General features: G+C 48.5%; 1 protein-coding gene across 1 annotated transcript in view; it reads right to left on the reverse strand.

The window, feature by feature from the left end:
- Positions 1-4,120: 4,120 nt before the first annotated feature.
- The window catches only part of DCLK3 (doublecortin like kinase 3), a 30,287-nt gene continuing 13,530 nt past the window's right edge, over positions 4,121-20,877 (reverse strand). The window contains exons 2-5 of the mRNA XM_006759619.2: positions 16,583-18,441; positions 6,650-6,782; positions 5,645-5,812; positions 4,121-4,720 (exon numbers count right to left, since the gene is read on the reverse strand). Of these exons, the coding sequence (XP_006759682.1) occupies positions 4,482-4,720; positions 5,645-5,812; positions 6,650-6,782; positions 16,583-18,391 (2,349 nt within the window). The 5' untranslated portion in view covers positions 18,392-18,441 and the 3' untranslated portion in view covers positions 4,121-4,481. The remainder of the gene's footprint in view (positions 4,721-5,644; positions 5,813-6,649; positions 6,783-16,582; positions 18,442-20,877) is intronic.

The following is a 20,877-nucleotide window of genomic DNA, read 5'->3' on the forward strand; positions in this document are numbered from 1 at the left end:
AGCTGGTTTCGGGGCCCATGGCAAGACAGAAAAGAGAAGTAAGCCATAGCAACGAAGATGAAGTCATAGTTTAATGCAACAGTTTTAAAATTAAAAATAAAAATCCATGATTTTTTAAAAATATATTTTATTGATTTTTTACAGAGAGGAAGGGAGAGAGATAGAGAGTTAGAAACATCGATCAGCTGCCTCCTGCACATCTCCTACTAGGGATGTGCCAGCAACCCAGGTACATGCCCTTGACTGGAATCGAACCTGGGACCTTTCAGTCCACAGGTCGACACTCTATCCACTGAGCCAAACCGGTTTCGGCAAAATCCATGATTTTTAAGGTGGCTGAGGAGGATTCCTCATTCACTTCACCCTAATCCCAGCCCAGCCCAGGGAAGAATTTGGAGACCAATGGAGGATGGAGAGGCGGGAGGAGTTTGCAGAGAGAAAAGGAGGAAGAAAGGGTTCTCCCCGAACCATGGGCTTGAGGGAATAGAAAGAATTCTATAGGCTCTGGGAGCCCCTGAGGTCCAAGTGGGGACTCAGTGAGGGGTCAGAACCTCAAAGAAGAATCAGTGTGACCATGGAGATAAGACCATGGACAGTTGTACAATCGACTCCAGGCCCTGGGGTGGTAAGGAAGCAGCAAAGCAGTGGGCTGGGACTGTGGGGGTGTCAGTAGTAACCCCATGGGACCTGGCCAGTAAAGGATGGTAGTCACAGGACCACCCTGCAACTTGGCATTTCACAGGGCAGTAGAGCTGGGAGCATACAGTCAAAAAATAATTCATTGGACAGAAAATAAAATTATGCAATGACAGTTGCACACCTGTGGTTTCAGACTAATATAAATGTCTGCCAAATCCACGTAGAGAAACGGATTACTTAGGCAACTTGCATTAAGTCAAAAGATTAATTAGGCAACTTGCATTTAGATTCAACTTAAAAAGAAAAAAAAGAACTGGATGAATCTACATGTGATGGAGAAACATGTCAATATCAAATGACACCCTTGGTCTGTCCAAGAGTTACTTCCGTGATGCTTCTGCATAAATATGTCCAATGCCGGGGAGCCTTTGGTGATGGCTGACGTAAAATGAGAGCAATCGCAAGCCATAGGTCACCCCCCACCTCCACCTCGCACCAGAGTTCTTTTGGGAAGTTGGAGCTGAGGATTTATACAGTATGCTTCCTTCTGTCGGATCAGGAGAGAGACCAAGATCTCTCAAGTGAAATTTCCTCTCGGATCATGATCAAGTTATTGGCTTTCTGTTGACATAAATTACACCGGCTATCTCAATAGATAAAGCATCATTTTCTCTCTGCGGCACGGTTTTCATAATAGCAGCTGGACTTCTCAATGTAATTTTTCTTAAGGTCAAATTTTCTTCGCCAGGTATCGTCAGTGATATGAGACCTGTCAGAACAAATCTCAGTATACCTTCATATTCTCGTATTATTCAATTCCCAGATAAACACGGAGAAAAACAATACACCACTAACAACAAAATACATATCTGAGGCTTCTCTGTACAGTGTCTGTGTAAAACAGAAAGAATACAACCCAAGCGAAAGAGACAGGTCCACCATTTATTCCAAGTCCTATCGCTTCCTGGAAGATAATTACAGAGTTTCCTCTGTGACTGATTTCCGGATTCTAGGACACCATTACTGTAAGATACACCCTAGATTTAATAAGAGCTTTCAAAGGGAAAAAGAAACTCTATTAAGTACTTGTCAATTTATACTGCACTCCAACGGAAGAAATGCTGAAATATGGAAAAGCATCCATCTTAGAATGAATGAAAAACAACCATGGGGATCCAATTTTATAGCAACTCAGTTTTGAGTATTTCCCATGGAGGGCTGGCCATGGTGATCCCACCTGGGGCCAAGGGCAAGGCCATACAACTTGGGAATATGGAGTAACAGAAGAGCACTGTCTTGAAGTCTAGAGCTAGTCCTGAAGGTACTACAGGAATAGTATTTTTTAATATTTTAATTGATTTCAGAGAGGGAGGGAGAGATAGAAACATCAATGATGAGCGAGAGAGAAACATCAATGACCGGCTGCCTCTGCCACACCGGGGACTGAGCCTGCAACACAGGCATGTGCCCTGACCGGGAATCAAACCGTGACCTCCTGGTTCATAGTTGATGCCCAACCACTGATGCCCAACCAACCGGGCAAGAATAGCATTTTTAACAGCTATATTGAGGTGTAATGGACACACAATAAGCTGCACATATTGAAAGGGTCCCCTTTGATAAGTTTGACATACATACACCCATGGATCCATTGTTACATTCAAGGTAGTGAACATACCCATCACCTCCACAGTTACCTGGTGTTCCTTTATAACCTCTCCCACCTGCCTCGCTCCCGGCAATCCTGATCTATGTTCTGTCACTGTAGACTGGTTCTCATTTTCTAGAATTGTATATAAATAGTATTGAGAACATAGACTTTTTTTGGTCTGGTTCCTTGTATTCAGCCAAAACTTTGAGATTTGTCCACGTTGTTGCATGTATCAACAGTTCATGTCATTTTATTGCCAAATAATATTGTCTATACACTCACCAGGTTATGGACATTCCAGTTGTTTTCACTTTTGAACTACTACAAGTAAAGTAACTGTGAATATCTGTACAAGTATTTGTGAGGACATATGCTTTCATTTCTCTTGTAAACATCTAGTAGAATGGCGAGGTCATAGGGTAGGTACATGTTGAACTTTTAAAGGAGCTGCCCAATTGTTCTCCAAAGCGAGGGAAGACCATGTTACACCCCCAACAGCATGTACAAGAGTTCCAGTTGCTCCCAATCCTTGCCAATACTTGATATGGTCTGTCTTCTCATCATAGCCATTTAATTGTAGCCATTCTGATAGGTGTATGGTGCTATTTTGTTGTGGGTTTGTTTGTTTTTTAAATATATTTTATTGATTTTTTTACAGAGAGGAAGGGAGAGGAATAGAGAGTTAGAAACATTGATGAGAGAGAAACATCGATCAGCTGCCTCCTGCACACTCCCTACTGGGTATGTGCCCGCAATCAAGGTACATGCCCTTGACCGGAATTGAACCTGGGACCCGTGAGTCCACACCCCACCCGCACTGGATGCAATTTGCCCCAGAAGGGGGGTCATCCCCGTAGACGGTGACCGCTGAGCTATCGGCCAACAGCACCAGCATCTTATTCCTTCAGTCTTGAAGAAGGATCTGGCAACACACTGAGTGTCCAGGACAAGGGGTTTCTCCTCCAGGTTTCTAGGGTCTACTCACCCCAACCTCTGCCCTCGGCTCCCCACCTAGGAGTGGAAGTCGTTCCCTGAAGTTCGTATCTCTAAATTATTTCAGAGCCTCCTTTGTGCTTCTGCATTCTCAAGCACCTGTCTGAGCAATTCCTTCTACTCAACTCTCTAGTGCTACACCTTTGCTCCTGACTGGTCTAACAACACTGATAGAGAAGGGAGGAGAGGGCTGAGAAACCCGCACTTTGTGACTGGTTCTGTGCCCTACTGACCAGGTTACATATAACCCAGAAGGTCAGTTTGGTAAATAGCAGCATCATGTTTTGCTCTCAGCTCATGCATACTCCAAGCGTCATCTGAAAAGACCAACGTTGTGGTCCAGAAATCTGGATTGAAATAATCCGGGAACAGGTCCTCTGCGCCCTCCGTGTGTCTGCCCTGCAGGTGGGAACAGGCCTGAACCCTCTTGAGCTCCTTCAAGCTGGAGCGTAATCCATTGGCCACATGTCTGACACATTAATGCACTAAGTGGCTCCCTCGAGATCTGCAATGTTCACACAGTCACAGCCTGAGTGCCGAACTTCACGTAGAAGTGACTCCGGCCCGGGGATAATTGGCTTAGAAGCTGTCTAGGTGGGTATCAAAAGGGCAAGAAGGAAGCCACGATTTCGTCTTTCCATTCTTCAGACTGCGCCAGGTCTGATTTCCAGGTAAGACTGACGTGCTCCTGCCTGAAATAAACCAACAGACCTCGCGGCTCATCGAGTGTCCATCACAACGTGTCTATGCAGCCATACTGGCACCGGGAGGCGTGTCTAAACCGGGCTTTCCTGGCTCCCACCACCAGCGCTGAGAAGGAATCAGAATAGGACCCACTTCAGTATTCAGAGCACGTTTTATTAACACAGAAAGACTACGATTCACCTTATTCATTTCACAGGGGGCACTGCGACCCCGGAAAGCACCACTCATGTCATACACCATGAACTTGATTACAAGGAGGAAACAAAACACATCATTATTACCAAAAACTCCATACTGGTAACAAGTCTCCCCACCCCCCCCAAAAAAAAACCCAAGTATTAAAGGCTTCAAATATGCAAATCTAAAATATGTTCCAACATTTAACGTTAAGACTCAAGTTTCTCTTTTAAAATAGACTGAGCATCTCCCCCTCCCCTGATTCTCCAATCACGAGAAGAGAAGACGCCCTTTACATTGCGTTTCTCCTAAACTTCTATCCTCTGTCCTTGAGCAGAACCGAGGGCTGAACCGGGGCCGGAGGCGGAGACCACAGGGCCTGCTGGCTCCGGAGGTGGCCCTCGCTGCCCGGGGACGCCTCCTTGCGCTCCTTCCCCAGGTTGGCTGTGCTGGTCTTTCCAGCAGTTTCGATCCAGGGGTGCTTAAGAACTTGGTGGGCCGTGTAGCGCTTTTTGGGGTCCACCACCAGCAACCGGCTCACCAGGTCTTTGGCAGCTGTCGGAGAGAGGGAGGAGGAAAATGAGACGAATGCAGGTGGTTCTGGATTTCTTTTCCCCATCTGTGAACTGAACCCAAACATCCCCCTTAGCACCACGTGCTACCCTGGAGCAGCTTTGTCCGACGGAACCTTCTGTGACCACGGAAACGCCCCACCTCTGTGCTCCACGCTAGGACCAGTGGGCGTTTGAAACGTGGCTAGTGCGACTAAGGAGCTGAATTTGTGTCGCCTTCACTTTTAATCACTCACATTTACATTTACACTGAGGCAGCCCCGTGCAGCTGGGGGCTACCCTGCTGGACGGAGCAGCTCTACAGGGTGTTTGTTCATTTCTCCCCAGGGTCACAGGCCAGGACCACTGACAGCCATGGCCCCAGCCCAAGGGGACAAATAGCGGCCACATCCATCTACAATGTTTTCCATCTGTTAACCAAACTATCACGGTGTTAAATGAAAGATGAGCGTTCTTCCTTCCCATGTGGATAAGTAGGCCTTCCTACTGACAACATTAAAGAACATGTATGAAGGAACCTAAGTAGTAAACAGTGCAGATTCACAACTAATTTCATTTACTGCCCCAAATCATGAGTGATTCTGGAGAGAGGTGGTGACACATAGGGGGCCTGGGGGCAGGCAGGGAGGAGGAAAGATTTCTGGTTCTCCCAGGCTGGCTCTCTGAGCCTCCTCCTCCAATCTCTCGAGAATGCCAGCATCACTCCTTCAGGTCCTCAAAGGATGCAGACTGATGCAGTAGGAGATAAACAATGAAGCGCAACATGTGGACAGCCCACCCTGTGCAGGCGCTGGGGGGGCTCTGCGCTCTCCTCACACACCTGACCTAGACCCTGCTCACAGTCAGAACCCAGAGGGGCTCCGGTCCTGCCTCCCCGCTTCCCGAGCATGGAGGCCCCGAATCTCACCCTCAGAGACGTGGTCCCAGTAAGGGGCCAGGAACTCGAAGTGGCCCAGCTGGATGATGTCGAAGAGCTCGTCCTGGTCCCTCTCCAGGCTGCGGAACGGGGGGAAGCCGCACAACAGGATGTAGAGGATCACGCCCGCGGCCCACATGTCCACCTCCAGCCCGTAACCTGTGCAGCGGAGGCAGAGACACAAGCGCAGCTGAGGCCAGGCTGGATCGGACGTGATGAGATAGGCAGCGGAGAATCATGGCTCAGGCCACAGGGGGCCTCAGCTCTCTGCACGCGAGAGCCACTTCCAAACATGAATGCCAACTCCTACCAACATGGGTACACACCAGGGTGACTCAACGTGTGGACTTCAGACCACGGCCACTGTGTGACCCTTTCTTACTGGTCTGTCATAAAACAAGCACAAGACATGGAAAGGAAACATCTGGAAACTCTCATTTGACATGGCTATGACATCCAGTTGCACACTCAAGGGACACACAGTGAACAGGGTATAGATCAGTGATGGTGAACCTTTTGAGCTCGGCATGTCAGCATTTTGAAAAACCCTAACTTAACTCTGGTGCCATGTCACATATAGAAACTTTTTGATATTTGCAACCATAGTAAAACAAAGACTTACATTTTTGATATTTATTTTATATATTTAAATGCCATTTAACAAAGAAAAATCAACCAAAAAAATGAGTTCGCGTGTCACCTCTGACACGCGTGTCATGGGTTCGCCATCACTGGTATAGATCATCAGTTCAGTGTTGTGTAACACACGTGGTCAGTCACACGTGGCATGAGCTGTGATCCTGATTTAGAAAGAGTTCTCATGCTTTGGTCAAGGAGAATAACTTCCAATATTCCCATTAAAACCTAAATGCCAGCTTAGCACCAACTCTAAGATCTTTGTTCCATATTGAAAGAATATAAAATATGAAATATTAAAAAATGAAACATTAATCAGTAAGTGAGCAGGAGTCCCACAGAGCATCACGTCACACTGACCTTTCTCAGAAAGAATTTCAGGTGCTACGTAAGTCGGGGTCCCGCACACGGTGAACACTGGTCTCACCACGTGCTTGGCAAGGCCAAAGTCAGCCAGCTTCAAGGTCGTCGATTTGTCCTCATTCCTCTGAACCTGTAGGAAACCCAAATCCCCAAAATTGTGATGAGAATAAAGAAGGAAAACTCATGCAACAACAAGCGTAAGAGGTTAAGATAACAAACAATGAACCTACACACCCTTACAGTTTAGCCCAACACTGATGAACCCAATTTGATCTCAGTGACAGGTGCTCACATTTTCAAGTAACAAATTAATGAGCTGGATTTTATACCCTATTGCCACACGTGGCTGTTTAAATTAAAAAACTGAAATTTGGTTTCTCAGATGCACTAACCGCATTGCAAGTGTTCATCGGCCATCGGTGACTAATGGCTACAAGATTGGACAGTGCGAGTGCAAAGCATTCCCATCACCACAGAAAGTCCTGTTGGGCAGCACACCCTCGGACAAGAACCAGTGATATTGGGAGTACAGACAGTTTTAGTGAGGACCAGGAAATGCCTGTGGGCAATGCAAAGTCCGGGCGGGGGGGGGGGGGGGGGGGGAAGGAGACGCGGGGGGAGGGGGGGGGGGGGGGGAAGGAATTAGAATGAAGAAGTAGACCAATGAACAGTGGAGGGATGTTAAATACCAGCCCTAATTGGGGGGAGCAAGGGGAAGGGGTGACTTAAGAATCAAACAGACCAGACGGCTTGAATCCCAGTTCCAAGACTTGCAGCTGGATGGTCTTGGACAATTTCTTTACTGATCTAAGTTTCCATTTTCTCATTTGTTTTAGAAAAAGAAGAAAAAAGGAGGGGGTGAAAATTTCTAGCAAGTAGGAGTTCCATTCAGTGTCTGTAATCTGCCCTGCTCAGTGTTAGCCCTAGAGCAGGGGTGGGGAACGCCAGGCCTGTGGGTCGTATGAGGCCCGAGAAATCATTTGGTCTGGCCCTGCCAAGGCAACCGCAGGCAGGACTCGAAATTCAATAAATCTCGGAGCTTTTCTCATAGCAACATAAATGTATATGAAGTGAATCATATTAAGCAGAATGATGTTATAAGTATCCAAATGGCCCGTGGCAGAAAAAAGGTTCCCCACCCCTGCCCTAGCGGGACCAGCAGTCCCAGAGTGCTGGGGACTCAGGGGGGTTCCCGGATGTGGGGCTTTCATTTTTAAACTTTCATTTAAAGACTTTTATTTCTAAAACAGTCTGAGATGGCTGTCCTAGTTTGCACATAATAAATCTTTTAAAAAGTAATGCTATGGGACTGAGATTTATGCTTACATATTGGAACTGACCATCTGGGTTCTAATTGTTAATATTTTTGCATGAAGGTGAAAGAAATTATGTCTGGTTCTTCCTTTAGATGCCACTTCCACCAAATTTTAGAAAGGGTAGAAATAGTGATTTTTTTTTTAAAACAGAAAAGACAGCGACCCTCACTCTGAAATGAATACAGAGAACTGGCTGCTCTCCCGTGCTCTCGTTAAAATACGTCCCACCCGACGAGTCTCCTCCCTTCCGAGTCCAGCTGGCTGGCTGTCTGACCTCTGGTCAGCCCGTTTCTACTGCCAGGTTCATCTGCCCTGTCCTTCTTCACCTCAAGGTATCTGCGTGCTAGATGATAGTTAGGAAAAGGTGGCTCTTTGATTTCATCAAAGAAATCAATCTCAGAAGGTGAGCTTAGCAAGTGTTTAGATCACCATGCAAAAAATAATAAAGCTTCCCGAAGTCGGTTTGGCTCAGTAGATAGAGCGTCGGCCTGTGGACTGAAGGGTCCCAGGTTCGATCCCAGTCAAGGGCATGTACCTTGGTTGCGGGCACATCCCCAGTGGGGAGTGTGCAGGAGGCAGCTGATTGATGTTTCTCTCTCATCGATGTTTCTAACTCTCTATCTCTCTCCTTTCCTCTCTGTAAAAACTCAATAAAATATATTTTTTTTAAAAAATAATAATAAAGCTAAAGATACTAGTATATTTCAAATAAAAGAGAAATAACCAATGAAGGAGCAAACCTAGCATCTCTTACAGCAAGTAAAAGGCCCATCGGTGCCCCTCCGGGACCCTGCACAGCCTGAGGAATTTGTAGCAAAAGCTCTTTAAAAAAAATTTTTTTTAATATATTTTTCTTGATTTCAGAGAGGAAGGGAGAGGGAGAGAGAGATAGAAACGTCAATGACGCGAGAGAATCATTGATCTGCTGCCTCCTGCACGCCCCACACTGGGAATCAAACAACCTGGGCATGTGCCCTGACCGGGAATCGAACTGTGACCTCCTGGTTTCATAGGTTGATGCTCAACCACTGAGCCAGGCCAACCAGGCAGCAAAAGCTCTTTCTGTAACAACACGGTAAAATGTACTGGCTCTGCCTCCTGCGGCTGCAGGCTTACCTCGAACCCACCTCCCTCTGGTTCTCTTGGGGGCCTCTGGGTGGGCCTCCTCACCTCCTGCAGAGGAAACTCTCTGCTGGAGTATCCAGTGTCATGTGCCAAGCACAGCCTCAAAGGCCCAACTGTCAGGTCCAAGCTCCAGCCTGCCATCTCCTGGTCAAGTAACTTGCACTCTGTGTGCCTCCATTTCCCCATCTGTACAATGGGATCTGCATGACCTTATGGGACTGTGATGAGGATGAAGTGAACTAACATCTGTAACATCAACAGTGCCTGGCACCTAAGAAGCACAATATAAGAGTTTGTCAAGTAAAACCATGTTATTTTAGCCACGGAAACAGTTCACCTCTGAAGGCCAGGACTGACTCAGGCAAAATGAGAAGTTCAGAGAAGCTGGCATGGGTATCGCCCTGCTCATCACAGAACCTGCATGCTCAGGCCAGCGGTGCCCTGAGCAGGTAATGGCCACACAATGGCAAACATACTGGGATGAGCCTGGTGATGATGTCACCCAAGGGAGAGACTCGATGGGGCCCCCGGAGCTACAGGAAAAACTGCCCACTTGTCTGCAGGCACATGTTCTCACATCTCTAATAAACCTGAGCAGAGGTTTGCAAAGCTCCCACCAGCACTCAGGAACGGGGACAGGAGGACAAGAGGGAGCACTCTGGCTCTCGCTGTGTCCCATCAGGGCACAGCGACACCCCAAAATGCAGGGGCAGTGGGGCATCCACTCCCCACACAGGAGTAAGTTCTCTGCACTCGCCCTGCCTCCGGCCAGTGAGCTCACAGCTCCGTGAGCAGATATGTCTTAATTACTGAGTCTGAGTCACCACCGGCCAATCTCATCAATGTCTCCATAATTAACCCGGCCAAATGGAAAGGCGTAGACGTAGAACGAAAATGCGAGTCCGCCTTGGTGCGCGTACAAGACAGGCATGGCCCGAAAGCAGACCAGGGAGGTAATTATTAGAATAATTTAGATTAGAAAATTGAGTTTGCAAGGGAAGGACAAAAAATAGCCCGCTGCCTCGAGTTTCCAGATGGATCGTCTACATTAATCACATTTGCCGGGTGATTGTTGAAAAAATAAGTCCCTCACAAATATTTGCAAATATTTCCAAACAAATGATCAGCATTGAAAGCATTTGGCTGACTTCATACACTAAAATAAACATGTGAAATAACAAAATCACCAAAGGGTTCTATTGGCCCTGAGATGCAGGGAGAGAAAGCTACATAACTAACTTCACTAAAACAGCTCATTTTCCACTCGTTTCTAAGCATTTACCTCCCAGTTTGTCACCCCTAGAAGCCAAAACCCCTTTTCCTTGGTCTTGTCACTTCTGAGAATGTGGACTGTTCTTTGCTAAAATGCTAGATAAGCCCCAAGTTCTCACCACCCCTCTGAGTTACTCACCCCCGAGTTTCTCCCCGTGCATACACAGTGCACAGGTAAATAAGCTGTTGTTTTTGTCTTGTTGATCTATCTATTGTGAGCCTACTTTCCAGGGCCCCAGTCGCAGAACCTAGGAGGGTAGTGGGAAAAGGTGTTCTTTTTCCCCCTCCCCTTCACCCCCCAGGGCCAGGTTTGGTTGAGGGCCTGCCCACAGCCCCAGACCTTACCCTCACTCCACATCTCCATCTCTCTCGAAGTCTCCGATCTATCTAAACTCACTGCTCTGGGTCGAGGGCCTTCAGGGGCGCTGTTTTCAGTTACCTCTCACCTAAGGGTGTTCGAGATTAATTTGCACAGAACTGTAATGACTATTGATCCATCTGCATTCTTCACTCCCTTTTCTTTTCTTTTCTTTTTTAAATATATTTTTTATTGGTATCAGAGAGGAAGAGAGGGAGAAACAGCCATGATGAGAGAGAATTGATTGGCTGCCTACTGCATGCCCCCTACTGGGAATCGAGCCTGCAACCCAGGCATGTGTCCTTGACTGGAATCGAACCCAGGACCCTTCAGTCCGTAGGCTGACGCTCAATCCAATGAGCCAAACCAGCTAGGGCTTCCCTCCCTTTCCCAGCCACACCAAAGCACCCTGCCTTGAATCAAGGTGGTCTTTATTGTTTACATAAGCACCAGGTAACATCTGGATGGTCTCACAGCTTCAAAAGGAGTCATTACTTTTCTAACAATTATCCCCCCTTCTCTCCTTCAATGGTAGGTCAATGTTAAGGGTGATCTTGTCGTTATCATCTCTGCACAGAAGGGGGCAGCAGAATACAGACCAAACAGCAAGAGTCTCCCTAAGAAAAAAAGTATTTGATGTGGGTAAGGCTTAGGTATCTTTGCCAAAATCTTAGTTGATCCTGCATGGTTCCTCCGGCCTCTTCCTCCATGGTTCCCTGTTCAACTGGCTATGAGGACCAAACTGATCATAGAAAGCAATTCATATCAATATTCCTAAAAATCAATTTACATTTCGACAGCAAACAATACTTTAATATAAAAAAATGGCTGAAAAAAATAAGTAAGGACCAAGTCTCCCCTGGGATCTACCACATATCAGGCCCATGAAATGCCTTTGGAGCCTCCATATCATGCGAGTCTTTTTTAACATCTCATATCCATTCCACAAGCATTAATTCCTGGCCGAGGCCCTAGAAATAGCGTAGTAAATGAAACAGGAAAACTTCTTGATTTTATGAAGCCCTCTTTCTATTAAAAGATAATATTCAAAAAACATGTAATTTCAGGTAGTGATAAGTGTTATAAAAAAGAAAAAGTGAGATAAAGGCTATGTTGTCTAGTATGGTATACACTAACCACAAACCACATTTGCTATTTATTTTTAAATAAGATGTAAAGTTCAAGTCAGACTCTCAAGGTACATTTCAACAAGTGCTTGAAGAGCCAGTGGCTACCGTACGAGGCACTGTAGATATAGGACAACTCCATCATCACAGAAAATTCTATTGGACAGTGGCAGGGGGTGGTATTTTATAGGGTAGTCAAGGAAGGATTCACTGAGAAAATAACATTTGAAAAAAATATCATATTAAAATTTGAGGAGTGAGCTTTTCAGGTGAAGGAAATAGCAAGTGCAAAGGTCCTGGGGCATGTTTGGCCCAATGAGGAACAGTCACTGAGGGCAGGGCTGGAGTGAGTGAGGGGTGAGTGGTTGGAGTGAGGCTTTGAGAGGACGACAGAGACCACATCATGCAGGGCCTCTAGGCCATGGAAATGAACTTCAGCCTCTACTCTGAGTGCCATGGGAAGCCAAAGATAGCTCTGACCAGAGGAGTTACAGGTTCTGATTTTCATTTGGAGAAGGCCAGTCAGGCTTCCGTGAGGAAGAAGCTTCGGAGGAAGAGGAAGGACCAGTGAGGAGGTGACTGCCAGTCTCAGCAAGAGGTGACAGTGGCTTGGGCTAGGGCTTGGGCTTGGGTAGTGCAGTGAGGGTTGGAGAAGGTCATACTGAGGGTGAAAATAAGACTAGAGAATGGACTGACTGTGAGGATGAGGGGAGAGAAGACGCAGGGGCGCCTCTGAGGTTCCTGACCCCCGAGCAGCGGGCCAGCGGTGGCCCCATCTTTCTGGCGGACAAGGGTGGTTTCAGTGCAGTGTGGGGAGGAGAGCCCGGCTGGAGTTTAGGAGAGAATGAAACATGGAAAAGAGCAAACGGTGAGTAGAGACACCTCTATCAAGGGTGCGCGTGTGTGCGTGTGTGCGCGTGTGTACGCGTGTGTAGATCATAAAAATGAGGCGGCAGCTGAAGGGGCATGTGGAGAAAGCAAAGGTTTGTTTTTGTTCTAAGCTGGGGATATTACAGTATGTTCATTACAGTACGTGATGATGGACAGGAGGAAGGGAAAGCATCTGAGAGATGCCTCGTCCGATGGGATGAGGAGGCCAACGGGTCTCATTCCTTCCAGCCCTGTTTCCAGGCAGGAACATGCCCCTGTCTGCCCTTATTCCGGGACAGATATTCTCAAAGGACCTTGCTCCTGTCTGACATCTCTTCAGGCTCCCCCCACACACGCAACTCGCTCAGCTTTCTTTGCCGTATGTGATATCTTGGCTGTTGGCCATGAACAACCTGGCCTGTCCACTTCCCACGATGCGTGGGTGATCTGGCCATCAGCGCCTCTCCAGCTCCCGTTTGCTTCCTCCCCTCCTCCCCGGGCCCGGTCAACACCCCACAGCACATCCCAACCCTGCCCAGCGCACACTGGCAGGAGAAGCAATTAACACTGACATTTCTGCAAGCAGGAAATTCTCATAATTAAAACTTACTTTGCAAGATCTCAGGAGTCTAAACAACCCGAAGGGGGAAGAGAGCTAGCATCCTGTCAGGCCTAACATTTTTTATTCCAGAGCCCAATTATCAGACGTAAATATTTCGGTTGATTAAAACAACAAAAATAAGCTTGCTGTCGTCATTAAGAGCTCTCAGTGTCTTCAGAAAGTCTCTAAAAGGAGCAATAATTGCGATCAGCCATGTAATCAAAAGTTAGTTCTCACATAATCATTTGTCTAAGCTTAGCAAATACAGGTCTTAAGACGGACAGTAACCATCCATTCAAGGAAGAAACAATTGCTTTGATAATACAAAGCTCAACACTAGTGCAGAAGACTGGATTAGAGAACATTAACTGATGGACAGCTGTCACCCTGGAAACATGTACTCATATTAAACCTTAGAAGACCCAGCGCGTTTTCAATATCATTATCACATCAGCAAGTTGAGCGATGACAGCTCCCTAAGCCCAGACAATGAGCCCATAGTCAAATCCAACGCAATCCAGATGTTTCTGAAAACCAGACAGCGCTGACATTAGATGGCATTTAGACTCCTGACACAGCGACACGTTGAACTTTACTCACCCAGGAAAAGGACAAATGGTGAATAAATATGACAGGTCTATTCATCTTTATAAATGCAAGCTGACAAAATTATCCACAGAGGAGAAGAGTTACTTATCTATTCCACATAAACAACTCTTGTATTTAGAATGAAAAAGTATAGCTACTCTCCAATTTTGCCTCTGTCTCTCTTAGAACACACACACATACAACACACACACAACACGTAAACCCACTTCACTGCCCTTAAGGGCACTAAAAACACATTTGACTGACAGTTAAATCCGTGAAGAGTTGCTACGTGACTTCTCTGAGGCTGTTAGCTTATCCACACTAAACGTGTACCTTGCAGTTTTCTACTCTCTGAAGTGAACTTCTCCACGCAATCTACACCAGTGCTGGCTTTCCATTTTAAAAACTGCTGACAAGTAAGTCCCTTCACACAAGTGAGAGTCTCTATTGCCCAAGAGACGGGCCAGCTCAACAGCCTGGCTCCAGGACCTTGTGCAGAAAATGCAAGCTCAGGTGGCTGTCCCCGACAGAAAATGACCCTGGAAGGTCAATGACTCATCCCACATCCCGGAGAACTTGTACAGCTGGGCTATCGCTTCAGGAGGCACACGCCCAACATGTTTGGCTCATGAGACCAGCCCAGGCCTCTAGGCAGACCCTATCCTGCGGAGACAATTGGGGGAAACATCAGAGGGGCATTAAAGAGCACTATTCTGCTGCCGTTCCAAGTGGCCATCATGAACAGTGGGTAGCACATCACACGTGGAGATTACTTGGGCTCAGACCCAGAAGACAGACAAAAAGCAAGTGAAGAAAGGATGAGGGCAATCAGCTCACACAAAAATGAAATTTTTCACAAAAGAGTTATTTGATGGTAATTCAGACCACAGTTCTGTGAATGTGGGCAAACACAAGGTTACTTGACTTACTGGTCAAGGTAGATCTCATTTCACCAATTAGCTTGACTCACTCACTGCTTCATTCTCCTGGGGGGAACAGTTTACAGATAGATGAATGCATGGAGATGGTGTTTCCAGGCTGGGTCTACAGCCATGGAAATGAAAGGAAACAGGCTAACTCTCTGACCAAAAAATAAATCATAATAACATGACTCATCAAGATCACCGTCTCCATCCACGATTGCTGTACCTGCAGCAATCGGGCTTTGAGTGCTGACTCACAATACCCACCTTAACATCAGTTATGCTGATGTCATAACAATGATGGCAGCTGCCACTGATGGAATCCTCACTACTTCCCAGGCAGCAGGATATGTCTGCATTCATTCATTCATCCTGCTAACATTTGATGAGCATCCACCATGTGACAGAGCTGCTCTAGGTTTCAGGGTACAATCTGAATAGAACCAAGTTCCTACTGTCCTAGAACTTTCTTCCCAGTAAGAGAAAGAAAACAGAAAATTAAATACAGCTGTACCAGACAGTGGTCGGGGCAATGAAGAAGATAGTGGGATAAGTATGCTGTCCTAACAAGACCTCCAGGAGCACACTTCTGGTTCAGGAACACACTGGGCCTACTGACTCACTGCAACAGGGAGCACACACAGCCCTGGGACCCCGGCACCTAAGAAGAGGATGTTCAAGACACTTATTGCAACACCCGGGCTGTATTAGGTGATTAGGGGAAGGGGTCGAAAATAAAGCAGGATTTTGCTCTGAATCATATACTGTCAGGAAGAGGGAGTGATTCTATGGGCACCGTAGTGACTCTTAACTAGAAGGCAGGAGGAATGAAGTGAGGCAGTCACTCCCAGTTGCCAGAAGGGGGAGATGTGGCCATGTTTGTGGTCTGGACAATCATGTTTCCATCTGCATCTGGAAATGACTAACAAGGGATCTTGCATTTGTCTTGACCCGTCATGGTCAGCATGGCCTCAGCTGATGCTGATGTTCCGTGAAATTGTTTCTTTCAGTAGGAGAGCACACTGCTGGGCGGGGGGTGCCAGGCCGGCTGCCAGCTGTCAGGGCTGCTTCTCTCTCTCCTGCACTCAGTCCTCCTCCCACCTTCCAAGTCAGGTGCTACTGTGTCATTTTTCTTTTATAAACGAGAAACTAAGGCCCAGAGAGGGGAAGGACTAACCCTAGAGCAAGCAACTAAGAAAGCCAGGATTCTAAGTAGGTTAGCTGATGAAACCTATAGAATTTTACTAACTTATGTCACCCCAATAAATTCAATTTTTTTTTTAAAAAAAAAGGAAAGAATATTTTTTAAAAAGTCAGTTATCTGACTCCAGGACCAACCAGCCTCTTATCCACTCCACACACAGATTCCAGCAGTGTGAGCCTTTTGAACTCCAGTGGCAGGAAGTTACCTCCAAAAGAGTCAGGGGTGGTTTCAGCGGGAGAGAGGACACCAAGCCTGCCGGGCAAATGGCTACCAGTGGACACCCCGATACCCAGGCCAGAGTTCATGCAAATGCCCAAGAAACAAGTCCACCTGATCAGCCCACCTGACAGGGATGAGGAAACATATTCCATTTTCTTTAAATTGGACGGTTTCTTTTTTCAATAATCTCATCAAAACCAATCTATGTCAGCAACTTACGAACTACAACCTAGGTCTTGAACACTGGAACAAGTAGGTTATAAGCAAAAAGGTACTGTTCTGGCCGTAAGGGTAACAGCCACGAGGCAGCAGAGTCAGGCTTACCAGGAGGTTTTCCGGCTTGAGGTCCCGGTGCACGATGTTCTTGTCATGCATGTGCACGAGAGCCTTACACAAGTCCGTGAGCATGAGGGCAGCGTCGCGCTCTGGGAACTTCACGTGTTCTATGATGGCATCGAAAAGGTCCCCGCCCTGCACGTACTCCATGATCAGGTAGATCTCCGTGTCCGTTTCGTACACTTCGTGCAGCTTCACTATGTTGGGGTGAGAGAGGCTCTGGATAATTAAGATCTCGCTGTCGACCATGTCCTCCTTACCCTTGAGCTTGGCCTTGTCGATGATCTTCATGGCGTAGGCCTGCCTGGTCTCCCGGTGCCGGCACTCCTTCACGATGGCGAAGTTGCCGTCCCCGATGACCCGGCCGGCCTCGTAGTGCTTCTCCACGTTGGCCGAGATGATGCCCGCGGGCCGCCGCTTCCGGCCACCAGGCCTCTCTGGCTTGCTTTCTTCTGCCCTCATCTTGGGCTCCTTCTCTACCCTTGCGGGTTGGTCATCCCTGGGAAGCATCTTTCTCCCGCCGGACACAGGTGGCTTTTTCTCCTTCTCTGCCTCCTGCTCCTCCCCTCGGGTCCTGGGCGGCTTCTCGGGGTCGGCTGGGTGCTCCCTGAGGAACCAGCCACCATGCTTACTCCTGGCATCTTTCTTCCCATCCCGCGGCCCATCCTCTCTGACGGGCTGGGCTTCCGTGACATCCTTCTTAGCCTTGGCTGCTCCTTGCGGCTGACCTTCCTGACCTTTGGGGTCTGCGTCCTCTTTCTTGTCCGTGTTCTTGCTGGGTCTCAGCTCCTGAGTGGGGTTCCTGGGCCTGCTCCTGGGGCCGTCACCCTTCCACCCGTCCTCCCCGCCTGGAGAGTGGGCCTCGGGGGACCTCCTGCAGCTCCTGGTCCGCACCAGCTTGTCCGCGTCATAGCGCGGGCCCTTGCCCAGGTCCAGCTCGCTGGTGCCCAGGGACAGCCTCTCCCTCTGCAGGCTCTGCTGAAGCTCCCTCTCTCTCTTGCACTTCTCACACCGGATGATTTCCCCCGAGGTCTTCTCGATCTCCACGCCCAGGTGCTTCTCCCCGCTGCCATGCCTCTCCAGGCCCAGGTGCTTCTCCCCGCTGCCGCCGGGCTCAGGCTCCCGTGCGCCCCTCACCCACGTCTTCTGGGCCCTCGCCCCATCCTCCAGCCCCGGCTCCATGGGGGTCTTCCCCTGCCGTCTGATGGCTGCCTTGGACCCGGCAGCCTCACCGCAGCTCTTGGGCGGCTCAGCCTCCCCGCAGTGGTGTCCCCCTTTCAGAGCCTTGCTATAGAGCCTGCTCCTCAGCCTCGGAGAAGGGACCCTGCTCTGCTGGCTCAGCGTCAGGGCCCGGGCTTTGCTGGGGTACAGCTCTTCCATGGCCGCCTGAATGTTCTTCAACGTCAAGGGTTCCTTGCCCATGGCGATGAAGGCATCCCCTTCCCGGAAGAAATCAGAGACACTCCGGATCTCCCTGCCCTTGAGGTTGAACAGTTTCCTCACGCGATCACTCTTCCACCGTGGGAAGCCCAAGGCCTCCGAGACGTCCGCCAAGAGCTGCTCGAAGGTCTGCACCGAGCGCCGATTGAGGAGCAGGGTGACCTTGCGCAGGGGGTGCCCGCCCGGCTTCACCACGGTCACGACCCTGGGCTTCAGGGCGCTGTTCTCGGCGTGGATGCAGTGGAGGCCGTGCTGAGGGCTGAACACGGGCGCCAGGGAGCCGTGGGGGCCCAGGCACGGTCTCTCCACGTGCCCCCGGCCAGCAGGCAGCCACGTGCCCTGCAGCTTCCGCTCCATGAGTCTGGAGCTTAGATATTTTAGCGAATGGTCACATAGGCCTCGATGTCCTGCCAGAGGAAAAGGACAACACAGTATTAGTCAAGATTGGGTTCAAGGAGCCTTTGACCTTCAGCAAGACTCTCCTAAAGGTTACTGGTTCTATTACAGTTTATAAGGGTGGCCTTTGAGGATCTGCTTGAAATGATGGGGCCTTCATACTTTTGGTCTAATCGCTGTCTCCTCTGTGAGAGACCAGGAGTGTGGAATAGAGTCTGCTTTGGGCCTGAGGTGGCTCCTGTAGGCCTCCCAGGGACCCCCCCAGGTTGGACCACCCCTCAGGAGCCCATTCTAGGCAAGGCCTGACTCTGAGAACACAACTCCTGCTTCCCTAAAGTGAGGTGACCTTCAAGGATCCACAACTGAGAAAAAAGGTCCAAGGTTTGCTACCCAAGAAATACCACCAAAAGGTGAGAACATTCTGGAACTTTACAGAAACTTAATCTCACCCACCTCAACTTTACTCAGCTTGACTTTCAACCCACTCGCGGCGAGGCAGTCTGTGAAGAGGTTTTGTCACAGTCTGAGACAGACCTGGCTTTGAATCCTGGGATGGCCACCGACTGTGTGTGTGAACTTGGGCCAAGTACTAACATTTCAGTCTTTTCATCTATGAAGTCGGGAGGCTAACACTCTCCTCCCAGGACTTTTGTGAAGAATAAATAACAAAATGAATACAATTTCCTTAGAGGACTTAACACACAGGGCATAGTAACTGGCAGCTACTCATCCTGTCTACACCATCTAATTGTATGATCACTTCATCGGTAGTAACGTAATCTATTGAGAAGGTAGAATCCCACTGTGCACAGCTTCACCTGGCCTCACAGAGCTCCTGGACAAACAGCGGGGTGGGTATTTAAAGCTCTGATTGGGATTTTCTTGCCCTGGGGGGTTTAAGAAAAGAGTTGACAATTTCAGTCTACATCTAGAAAGTTCTCCTCCAAAAGGTTTTTTCTCTCATTATTAAAAAAAAAAAAAAAGGAAAGAAACCATTATTTAATGTTCAGAGCATTTTGTTCATTCTCCTTGTATTTCCAGATAAACTGAATAAATGAATAATCCAAGACTCTGTGTTTCCTGATCAACTGTACCCAGCCAGAATAAGCTAGAGGAGACAAAAAGCGGTTTGATTTCCATTCCTCTCCAGGTCAGGAAAGGAAACAGAAAAATGACCGAATGTGTAGAGCAGCTCGACCATGAGGGTGGGCGGGGAGTTATTCAAGTGACCCCACAGGATCCATATGTCATGTCCCGCGTGTAGGAACCTGCCGCCTGTGCCTCCTTGAAAAAGAAGCTACAAGTGACTTTTGAAGAACATTTGAATTGTGGCAAAGACTCCTGTTGTGCCAGGATGGGCAACTTGACCGAGCATATTTACCCAGAACGTTTTTGTTTTTTTTCGTTTTTTAATTATAACATACAATCTGTTCTGCGATGATTTCCATCTAGACACAGGTGTCAGAGTAGATGACAAGTGGTGGCTGGTACTGATCTTCCCACGTGCCATAGATTTGTGAGCTCAACCATCCCGCTGACAGTGGCACTATTTATGGACATGGGTTATTCCTTTTCTTCTCGTGCACTGTAGTCTGCCTCCGTATTTGTCGGAAAGAGCTGGTGCTGAGAGAGAGGGCTCCAGGAGTCATACTAGTTTGTTTCCTCAATGGAAAGACTGAAGGGTGCCAAGGAAGGTACCTTCCAATGTATGTGCCCAAAGGAACCTGTGTTCTCATTTGTTTTTCCTATGGTGCTTCTCAGAGTAAACCCTCACTACAGCCCGGCCATGTGCTCAGTGGTTGAGCATCGGCCTAGGATTCAGATGGTCATGGTTCAATTCCCAGTCAGGCCACATGCCCAGGGTTCAGGATGGAGGAGAGGGAGCAGTGTTGCAAAAGCCTGTGGGAGGCGCTGGGACCCAGGTGATGAGGTACAACAGAGTAAGCCGCACAGGCCCCAGGGCCCCAGGAGTGGGGGTGGGGGTGCGGCCATGTGGGACCCTGAGGACACACTGACAGCCAGGGAACAGCAAGGGGAGGGGCCGTGAGGAGTGGCAGAATGACGAAGGAAGAACAGGAGTCGCGGTGCACCTGAGCACAGGTGACACCCTGCCCTGGGGATTCCGAGGACACTGGCTGAGGTCCCGTGGGAGCAGGTGCAGCCACTGGGACTCCACGCTGGACATTAATATTAACGCGGCCTCGTTTGCTCCCACGGCTGCCGAGGCCCCGGACATCCGGTGACCACACAATCACAATCACAGTTCTCCCTGCCGGCTTTCCTCCAGACAGACCTCTTCCCACTTCCGATCATCCAGCACACGAAGCCTCTATGCTCCCTTTTGCCCGCCGTCTGTGGGCCACGGTGGGGAGCCTCTCCAGATGCCGCCCTGGCCCTGGTGTTGTCCTCGCGACACCTGATGCTGGTTCCCTTTGCCTGAAGCTTCG

This window comes from Myotis davidii, unplaced genomic scaffold (genome assembly GCF_000327345.1).
Source record: "Myotis davidii unplaced genomic scaffold, ASM32734v1 scaffold395, whole genome shotgun sequence".
NCBI classification, from domain to species: Eukaryota; Metazoa; Chordata; class Mammalia; order Chiroptera; family Vespertilionidae; genus Myotis; species Myotis davidii.